The sequence below is a fragment of the Manduca sexta genome, unplaced genomic scaffold (genome assembly GCF_014839805.1).
Source record: "Manduca sexta isolate Smith_Timp_Sample1 unplaced genomic scaffold, JHU_Msex_v1.0 HiC_scaffold_633, whole genome shotgun sequence".
Classification (NCBI taxonomy): domain Eukaryota; kingdom Metazoa; phylum Arthropoda; class Insecta; order Lepidoptera; family Sphingidae; genus Manduca; species Manduca sexta.
Window position 1 is genome coordinate 1 of NW_023595444.1, and position 11,311 is coordinate 11,311.

Genomic DNA, 11,311 nt, shown 5'->3' on the forward strand with positions numbered 1-11,311 from the left:
CAACCCTAACTACAAGAATCAAATTAAAAGCAAAGCAACAATATAAACACATTAGACAAACTGTATATAAGCTAACAAAGACAATCCAGTGTACAATCAGAATCCCAGCTATTACGATCCCAAACAATCATCATTATATTCCAGCGAAGGCGAGTAATTAACCAATCGTAGCTAAATGCGAGGAATTATCTCAGAACCAACGTCTTTACTTCAAGTTTAGTTAATAATCTTACTATTTCAACGTAATATCATCTAAGTTAAATGTAGCTGGAATGTTTACGCACCTCTCTAAAACGTCTATGCCTTCTGTAATTGTAATTTTCGTTATTACAACTGTAATCTAAAGTTGGATAAAACTTATCATATTCTTGTTATTCTGATTGCGAGCAATCTTTTGGAATGTAATGAGGATTAATTTGCTGATTTCTGAGTTTGAGTAATTTAAATTACTAAGATAAATTTGAGCATTGTAATGATATTTTCATTAATATTTTTAAGGGATTTAATAATTGCTGGACACGTTATTTATAAGGACCATTGTCTCTGAAGAATATGCAATCAATCTATTGATAATAAGAGATATTTTTAGATTTTATATTTATTTAGTTATAATATAATCTTCGTTATTTACTTGGTAGTCCAATATAAAATGTTTTTTGTTATATAAGCGACTTTATTTAAGTAATAACTAAATATTCTCATGTACCTTCACTCATAAGTGCAACTATGTTTGCCTACGTGATGAATAAAGCATTTTTTTTTCTTTTTCAAGTCAAAGAGATCCAAAACCTTTATCATTGTACTATAATAATTAAAAATTTACTTACACTGACAGTCTACTTGTGTTCTTTGAATCAAGAAATACAATTTTAAATTGCCCGTCTCCATATCAAATCCAGATCACGGCTCACATACTTTACTAATGAGCCGACTAATTCCACTAACTATACGGCATCTGGAGTATATTCCGAGTATGCTATTTACCTGTAATGTCCAATCTTCGGAATGCGCCAAATGTATGGCTCTAAATCGCTGGTCGCTCGTGTACGTGTAGAGTCCGACTGTCAGCAGGTGTATATCGCGATGTCGCACCCAAGATACTTGCATGTTTATCTGTAACAAGAAATATAATGTAAAACAAACGTACATGACGCTATATTCCTCTATTAGGAGAGATGAAACAGGCCGGCATAATTGTGTCGACTGCCGAGGATAATCATCTCTCGTCAGTCGACATTCTATTGGATCCGACTCACCATCAGATGCTGTGGGGTTATGGACGTACACTTATAAAAAAAAATATCGTCACGTGTGTTTCGTCTCATGATGAGATAGGGGCGAGCGTAACGTCATATCGAGCACAAATTCTAGATTCAGGGCTGATACCGAGCAAAAAAACATAATATCACTGCCCGATCCGGGATACGAATCTTTAACCTTAGAAGTATGTCGTACTCCGCACGCCATACAACTACGTCACCGAGATAAATTGTTATTTAAACTCAATATTTTTAAGATATTTCTTTGAGATGAATTTGAATAAATCATAAGTATTTATATTTTATTCATGCATAAAAAAATAATTAGCAATATTATCTGTTCGCGATGTACGGAATGCGACGAATAACTGCACGTTTTATTCATGTTTTGTTTGTAGTTAATCTATTTATGTATCCAACCTTCGTATTTTAATGTCTATGAACATAAATGTCTAGAATGAATCATACAATTAGATTAGGAAATAAAATATGTTTAAGGTTTTATCGCGGTTTTTATATTCTTTTCTAATATTTTAGAGACTGCATGCAGCCTTCATGGTAACGGGTCAAAATAAATTTGTTTCGATTTCACAAAAAATCATTACCTAATTACATTGTTCGGTTTTATATAAATGTAATTAAGTATAGACTTGATTTTGCGCTGGTTACCTAATCTACCGTGAAATAACAAAACACCAACGTAAAACACTGAATATTTTTCCTATAACGTTATTTACGCGTTTTTACATATTAGCATATTATCTGTAAATATGTTATTTTTGTATTAATGACGCTGTGACATCTTGTCACAAGAACATTTCAAATAAGACAGTGACTTATTAGCAATTGGTTATAACTTCTGGAGCACAAATTTGGTCCTTATGTCCGGTCTATAACTAAACTGTTTAATGTCTTTAATTATGGAGAATTGCATACTAAATGAATTCAAAATTCAAACAAAACGACAATTTGAAATTGTACAATCCGAAACAAAACTAAACACCGTAATCACTTCAAATTATCCAAATAGATGGCTAAAACCGCTAATGTATGGTAGTGGGAACACAGCATTTACCGCGAAATGTTCAGAGTGCTTAACTGCGCATTAGTTCCTGTTATTAGCTCAATTCAGTACAAAATCTTTGTACTATTCAATCGTGTTTTATCATATCAATAATATATTTGTCTTATTTGATTCCATATTGCAAGTAAATTCTAAAATAAAAAAATTTATTAAATATGTAATTCACAAGTTCTATTTGATGTTTGAAACTTGACGAATTAGATGTTAAATTTCACAGTAAAGACAACGATAAAACATTTATATAATTAAACACGCACGGTTTTATATCAACAAAGTGAAAACCGAGCAAAATTAAGAAGTCAGTTAAACCCTCTCACTCCAATTACCAGGAGGTGAATTAAAAAAATCCGCATAACCGTGGCATCAAAAAGTCTGCGTGAAAGAAACAGAGATATCTCGTTAGCCGACTCGTTATTTACGTGGGAGATGTGGCGACGCGGCCTAATGAGACTTTTATTTATAAAGTTGAGCACACAATGGGGACTTTAAAGTTGCATTGTGCTATTGTTGCTTTTCATTTTAAACGAGGAGTTTGCGGTACACCGCTATGTAAATTGGACGGTCGTTGTTGGCATGAGGACTCGTTAGTACGAATGTACGTGGATACCACTCCACTCGTCAGTATTGTAAGTGCCGGCCCTAATGCGAACTCATTTGGTTCGTTTTTATTTTATTTTTATTGTTTGTTATTAAATTGGAATACCTATTTAATAAGCACTTACAACATACTAGTGGTGTCTTTGGGTATTATAGTGTTCCGTCAAATCGTCAGGGTTTTGCTCTTGCCTATCTCCTTAAACAGTATTCGAGCACTATTAAACATTATTTTTATTATTTTGCGCTCCTATACAGGGTCATTTTGACATTGTGTTACTAAATGAAACTATATACTTATTTACTTGGAAAACCACTTTATAATTAGTTACCTGAGCCGTAAATCACTACATAGTATAAAACAAGGTCGCTTTCTCTGTCCCTACCTTTGTATGCTTAAATCTTTAAAACTACGCAACGGATTTTGATGCGGTTTTTTTTTAATAGATAGAGTGATTCAAGAGGAAGTTTTATATGTATAATAATAACATCCATTAATTAGTCAGCATTACACCCGTGCGAAGCCGGGGCGGGTCGCTAGTGTAAAATAAAAAAGTGTAAGTTTCAAACAAATAACTATTAATAAAAAGTAATTTTAATGATCTAAATAGGATAATTATACCTAGAAATAAATACTCGGTCGTTCATCATGTCTGGAAATTACTCAATGTAAAGCCATTATCATAAAAAATAATGGATTCTCTATAAATTTAAGTAATAAATTTCAGACAATAGACAGTATCTTATCAGTCTTGAATTTTGAAATATTGCGTTTAATGATCTCAAATCCTTTAGAATTAATACAATTAAACTTACTGTTATAAATAACCGAGTCATATTAGTAAACACCTCTTTTTATACCTAAATAGTATTATTAACAGCTAATAACAATCAAAATACACTCAATATTAGATGCAGTATAGATTTTGATAGCGTTCGGTTACTATGAAAATACCTTTAAAATAGCAAAGATCATTCCAGAAGTAACTTTTCCATTAAAATACTTTAGACGCGTTGACAATTGAAGCGCGATTGGCCGCGCGCGAAACTTCGTAACGAAACAAGCTAACAGCTTCGATTGGGACTATTCCAGTTTCGACTCAAACTTAGGATATTGGCGACGTGACTTCTGAAAAATGTAATGATTTCGATGGCCTAAAGGTACCAATAGAGGAATATTAGCCTACTGACTAACTGACTTTAGGAAGATAATATTTTTTTTTGAGTATGTGTATTACTAAATGCTGTTCAGGACTGCGCGCGCACGCGTGACATACGTTCTTTGGAATAAGTCTTTATTGTGTACTTTTTCGAGATAAAAAGTAGCATCTATTGGTCAAGCTGCAAAACCGGGTTAAACAGCGGGGGCGCGGCAAGGCAACGCTGTCTAATGCCCCACCGGATAGTAAGTGGTCAACGTCGCCCATGGACGTCAGGAATCTCAGGGGCACAGCCAAGCCGCTGCCTATCATAGCAAACATTTTTACCACTCGTTAGAAGAAGGACAAGTCACAATGCCGAGGAAACATCATGGGAAGAAGTTCATCCAGAGCGCTCAAGTTAATGGTAATAATTACCTCTAGAAACGCGTAGTGCGGGCAGCAGGCATTTCCAGGTGGTATCAAAGAAATAAAAAACTCACCGTCTTATTCCCTAAATTCTTCACCCTGCAGTTCAAATACGCCGTCTTGCCGAGCAGCGCGGTGACATTCTTGGAAGCCACGAGGTCGAAGTACGGCCCGGTGCGAGGCGTGGGCCGCGGGTCCGCTGCGCCCACGCCTGGCGGGATGGCATTGTCCGCGGAGCCGGCCGGCGGTGAGGTGGCTGATGTGTTGAACACACTCTTGCCGAGCTCGCGTTGTGCTGATGATACTGGGGAAGAAATAAAATAATTTATCAATTGCGTAGACGAACATAACCTATGACAAGTCAAGAAGCATTTTCTTTATTGCTTTAAATGACGAGATGAGCTTGCTGTTCGCCTGATAGTAGGCGATACGACCGCCCATAAACAGTACAAATACCATCCAACTGCTTAGATTACAAAGTATTATTTGGTATTTCACTGCACTCTTCATCTTGAGACTCAGTCTTATTATGTCCGATAATTATACTGGCTACAATGTTCTTCAAACCCGAACATAACAGTGATTATACACTGCTGCTTGGCGGTAGATATATAGACTGCGCTGGTACCTACCCAGGTGGACGCTCACATATGAGAAACTACCACCAGTGACATTTAGTATTTACCTAAAATTAAAAGCAAAAACAATGTATTCAAAACCAACTTGGGCTAACAAGAAAGGGCAGAAAAAAATTGAAAATAAAATAACATCAAGAACACGTCGCAATCTTCATCAATGTGGACGATATAGGCCCGTACCTAGATAATCAGGGCCCTTATTCTGTATGATAGTGTAAACGCGTAACGCGGCCGTGTCATGTTATCTTCGAGACATGTGCGTAGAATGGTATTCTGTAAGCCAAATTTCTATAGTCCTAAACATGATGCGTTGTGTTACGTGCTTGTTACGCACTGTCAAAATAACGTGCGGGATAGAGAATAAGGCACCTGTTGACGAGAACGATCAATAATAAATATCAAATAATATATGGTCAGTGGTAGCAATTAGGGAGGAAACATCATTAATTATACACAATTAGTATGACACGTGAACCAATAAGTCTCATGAAAATTTTGAATTGCCACGTATCCCTATTAGAGATCATAAATGTATTGTGGGTGTTCATTAACCCTCGTAGTCTTTTATCATTAAGTGTTTAGATTTTCCTTGCTTATTTATTTCTGACCCCACACTCAAATGTTCTTATCTCACAAGTATCCAGATCGTGTATTCCAACAACACCCAGAGGCTAGCGGTGTTGGATTTGTCAATAGGCCGTGTAGGCCGCGGTACAGAGGCGGCAGCTTGGGGAGCAGCATATTTTAAAGTAGGAGCGGTATCGTTACAATCGGTAACCTTTTTTCTTGGTACAAAAATAGTGGCGTAGACGCGGGGGTGGCCTATACCTTAGGGAAGTTGGTAGATATGAGTCCAGCACTGTAACCTAGACATGTTATATTGACAAATCACGCAAATTACTTTGGAAAAATGTTGTAAAAGTTAAACCCGCAAGCTCTCATTTTATCTCACACACAGCTGTGCCATGAAGGTAAACATACGGAAAATACAATACGATAATATAATATTGTTAGCGTCCAAATTCGAAACCTCAATTAATATCTATACCAAATTCTGAATATTAGTATTATTACCAAAGTTAGTTCGAGCAATTCTATACTTTAGGCTACACTAGCTTTCGCTGGCGGCTCCGCAAATGTGATGCAATATATCTGATTAAATGAATAACCTATATCTTTCCCAGGGTTGCAAAACTATTCCCATATCATATTCCACCGAAATCCGTTCTATAGTTTTTGAGTTTATTGCGTTCAGACACAAACAAATGCAGCGGGGGATTCAGCTTTATAATATATAACGATAACATAATTTATCGTAAAATATTTCAAAAAAAATTACCGTAATAATGAGTTTTTATGTTTACGCGATTAGACATCGTAATATTTTTTTTTACAAATTATCTCTGTGTTTTTATATTATTATTTTCTCCCGACGTTTCGAAGACTGCAGCCTTCATGGTCACGTAGGGACTGAGGTGTCGGTCGCCTGAAAGTCAAAATTTCAATATCTACCTACATTTTACAATTATACAATGAAGGCTGCAAAATTTTCAAAACGGCGAGGAAATTATAATTTAAAAAACCGCGATAATACCTGAAATATAGTTGTATTTTAAATGTTTAACATTCGCGTTTAAGTTTCAAAATTCGTCACTTTCCACGATCTGTCCAAATTTGAATTTAATTTATTATAAAATTATTTAAACTGGTATATTTACGCCTACGACTTTGCCGTCTCATAAAAAGCAATTACGAATTTGTGCTACAATAAATTGAAGCAAAAAAATGAGAACAAACAATGTGTCAAAAACACAATTCATACGGCTTAATTAAGTGGGTTTATTCCAAACTACTGTGTGTTTCTTGCTGAGAGCTTGTTACCGAATTTCGACTCGCATAATGATGTTTTTGCATACACCGCCGTAGTAGGGATCACGTGACATGTATATTGTTAGCATTGTAATGTTCTTTTGTTTCGAAATATGCTTGTAATGACGTGATTTACTAATAATGGTATCAGAAACAGCAAATGTTATTGTCATTTTCCCTTAATGAAAATCATTTTGCTACTACATATTTTGTCATTAAATTTGAGCCTATGATTAGTACTTATTAGTTAAATTTGTTGAAAAAATAACATTTATTAATTAATCTGTATTGCATTCGACACCGCGGACAGGTTTCTTTTATGATTGACAGCGATACATTTCTTTACTACACTGCTCTAATGCTATTCAGCATACTTACCTATAAGTATCCAAGTATTTCAACGTCCAACGAACAATATTACATATACGCTACCTTGTAAATGTAGCCGTTGGAATCCCAACGTAAAACTCTGTACTGGTATAGACTTAATTCCAAGAGATGCATAAAATTAATAAAGCGGTACAAAATTATCGATATTTTATTAATAAATATAGAACACTGAACGGTACAACGCGCAGACAACGGCATTATCTGGATTTGCTCGCGCGGAAGCTCCGTGGAACCAATCACGTGTGTGAACATCACTTCAGAACGAATGACGTCAGACTGGACGTGTAAAACGCCCTTATATTTACTAGATACGCCCCGAATGAACTGCTATATTATTACCAAAAGTCTTTTATAAATAATTGCCAATTTATTTAACTTTGGAACGTAATGATTGTAGAGTCTAAAATATAGGGGAAATGTCAAGGGATTAGTGAATTAGGTGGTATAAATAGGTAACAAAAGTGGAGTGACCCTGCTATACCTCTCACTACCCTTTCTGATATACAGACTTGACATGTGTGTGTGTGCGAAATATATTGTTTAAGCTATATCTGAGAAATCAGCATTAATAGTTTGTAAAATCGATTGTCTGCTCCCAAAATATTCTCTAAATACTTTCTATGTTATTATAATACCATTAAATCAAAGAGCATTATAACCTAACAAATGTGTATGCGTTTTAATACCTTTCGTGCCACTGAGTATGCAAGTGTAAACCCTGTTTCAACTTAACTACTTAACATTCCTATTAATTGGTTAGAAAGTAAATTATTTAACGGTTTATAAATAGCAATTAAAACTGTCATAGTTAATATAAAAACAAATTAATTAAACCCATTTTGCATAAAAAGAAACCGTTTACGACCGCGTAAGTTTTCATGGAACAATGCGAGTGCGGTCGCCGCGATTCGATGCATATGCAGATGACGTATGAAAAAGGCTCTTGATATTTTAATACACCAAGAAGCTTGAAGTAAAGATAAATTTCCTGTTTTATTTGTAATGGTTTTATCTTCCACTTTGGTCATGAGGAATATCATTGTATTTATGTACTGACCTTTTGTCAATCGTATTTGTCAAACTTGTTTGAAAATAATTAGTAATTTTAAAATAATGTGCATGTGGTTATTAGAAGTTTTATAATTATAATAATATTAGCTTTTGCTCGCGTGATGGAGGTTTTCGGGATAAAAGTCCTGCTATATATTTTCTCGGGATAGAAAATAACCTATAACCGTTCCAGGGTCTTAAAATATTTCCATACCGAATTTCATCAAAATCCGTTCAGTTAATTTTGAGAAAATCGATAACATAAAGACAGACAAAAAAATATGTATGCATGTATAAATAATAAAATAACGACCACAATTTGGTTCGCGTAGAATTTGTTATTTTTTTGTAATCACAAATCGTTATAATTATATAACCTATATTTAAAGTACAAATTGCATCCCTGCTTCTTCGAATGTTCTATAAAGTCCTTGAAATTATTCAGACAAAATTATAAAAAACAGTTGGCCAAATTGATATTGGAAATAAAGTATGTTTTATCTCGTAGTCGATTTTCATCATAATTATGTTTTTAATAAATTACTGAACGGAAAATAATGTATTCAGATTTCAATGAAAGTCTCTTCCAGTAATTCGACATCACATATTGTTGACGAGCGAGTTTAATTATAAATATATTCATAAATATCAGTTCATATTTTGTACTGAAATTTTTTATAGAATTGATTCTGATAATTATTAATTTATTTAAAATAGTGTTCGATTTTCCGATACATTATCATAAAATATAATTAACGATTTCCCGATATTTGGTATGTTTTTAATTAATATGACTACTATGGTAGCGTAGTTTTACTGCACGGTAGGAATAACGCTCTGAGGTCTCGCGTTCGAATCCCGGGTCGGTAAAATTATATTGGATTTTATTTTCAGTCGGGAGTCTGGAATTTGCGCCCGAAATAGCAAAAGGCTCTTATCACATGGGACGAAAGTGGGTGCCTTAATTGCACCTCTATCTACCTCATCAGGGATAAAGAAGTGAAATGTATGTGTTGCTTTTATAAGTACAAATTAACCTTGCTCTTGGTACATATAAGACCTAAGTATATCTAAGATATTTGATGCGTTTTTGACCTTTATAGAAAAGGAGAGATTAAAGAGAGATGCAATAGTCAGAAAGTAGAAATACATAATACAGGGCTAAATAAAATTATGTTTGGCACGGGTGATAAATCAAACGGAACTTAAGAATGGTTAGTTATGTAACCTTCCGTTACATACTCGTACGTGACTGGTACTTTGAACCACAACACCCTTGTGCTATATTAACATGTGATGAAAAATACTATGTACCGCTTTTTAAGCTCGTTGCGCGCACTGAGTGTGAGATTTAGTATAATTAAAGCATATAGAAGAATGCAAAAAATAAAATTTAACTATAATATGTGTTACAAATATAATATTCTACCGTCGATTTTTGACCACTGGACGACCACTATTTTGTACATGGTAGGTAGAATATTGATGATTAATTATCTAGTTAAATACGTTCAACTGTAATTATTCGGCATTAATTCAACGTAGATACTTAATAGCCTCAATAACTTTTCTGTCCCCAATTATAAGTACAAGACTTCGTTTTCAGCAAACTTTTTCAGTAAAGACGAAAACCAAAGACAAACACTCTAGCAAAAAGTATTATCGTAAAATCAAAGAAATATTCACAATTGTATGATTGTATCATATTGCGTTGCTATAAGACATTGATTATATTCATGTCTAGATACCGCGTCATGGTTTCCATTGCTATTCCGTTATCAAAAGTAGTTCGATTTACCGAACTTCTCTCTCTATCTTTATATTTCCCTCACCCACGGCACGCACGTGTGTTTACCTTACAACAAATCGTTATCTATAGGCACTTATTGTAAAGATTATTTAATAGAATAGCGTATTATCATAATTTCTGACACTAATAAACAGATATACATTTATTCGATTATACTAATTGACTAACGGCAATATATACCTTATTATATTATTTTTTTCAATAACTATACAGTTAATATATTTAAATATGCCACCACACAGTTCTGAAAAACTAAAAATGTGCGAAAGAAGTCCCTAGATGTCTACATTTATCACTTATTTTGTTCCACCTTCATAACTATCCATCTAGATTTGTAAAAAATAATATACGAGTGGCTTTGAAGGTCGGTTTTAGTAATACTGTCTCGAGCCTTTAGAAAAATATTTGTTTAGCAAGTTGCGGTTTCAAGTCAAACCTGAATAATTTAGCCACTAATGTTGGATGTTTTAAAGTTACAATGACGCTCGGTCACGTAAGTTTGAATGTCAGAATGTCGAAAAATAGGATTAACATCAGGACAATTTAAAGAATTGTAATGCAATTAAAATTGTATCTCTTTTTATTGTTCAATCTTAAATAATTTTTTTGTTATGTAAACGAAAAAAAAAACATACTCATAATATTATTATAATTAATTTATCTATTTAGTATATTATATACTTACTGTTTATAAATGTTGCAAACGTTTTAGCTTTTAATCCATCAATGGAAACCGTCCTTAATTATGCGTTCAAAGTACAAACGTAATTATACAAGATGATTATAGTTCATTAAGTCAAAGAACATGAAGGTCAACAAAACAAATCATGTGATCGTTACGGCGTAGCTCCGTAGCACATCTGCTAGAAACGCTACGAATATTAACGAACATTTTCTTTGGTTTCTATTTCCTTAATAACATCACACAGATGCCAATGTGGTTTAATTACTGTACAAATTAAATACCTATTTGACAAAATCTCAAAGGAAATTACAAAATACGAATCCTCAAACACAAATAATGAAATTAAAAGGGGTTTTATCTCTGC

General features: G+C 33.9%; 1 protein-coding gene across 1 annotated transcript; it reads right to left on the minus strand.

The window, feature by feature from the left end:
• Nucleotides 1-900: 900 nt before the first annotated feature.
• On the minus strand, nucleotides 901-4,809 carry LOC119193532 (the record flags this gene model as incomplete). Its single annotated transcript, XM_037447179.1, has 2 exons — nucleotides 901-1,113; nucleotides 4,580-4,809. Coding segments are annotated over 2 exons (443 nt in total), but the record flags the coding sequence as incomplete, so codon positions are not given.
• Between the last annotated feature and the right edge of the window lie 6,502 nt (nucleotides 4,810-11,311).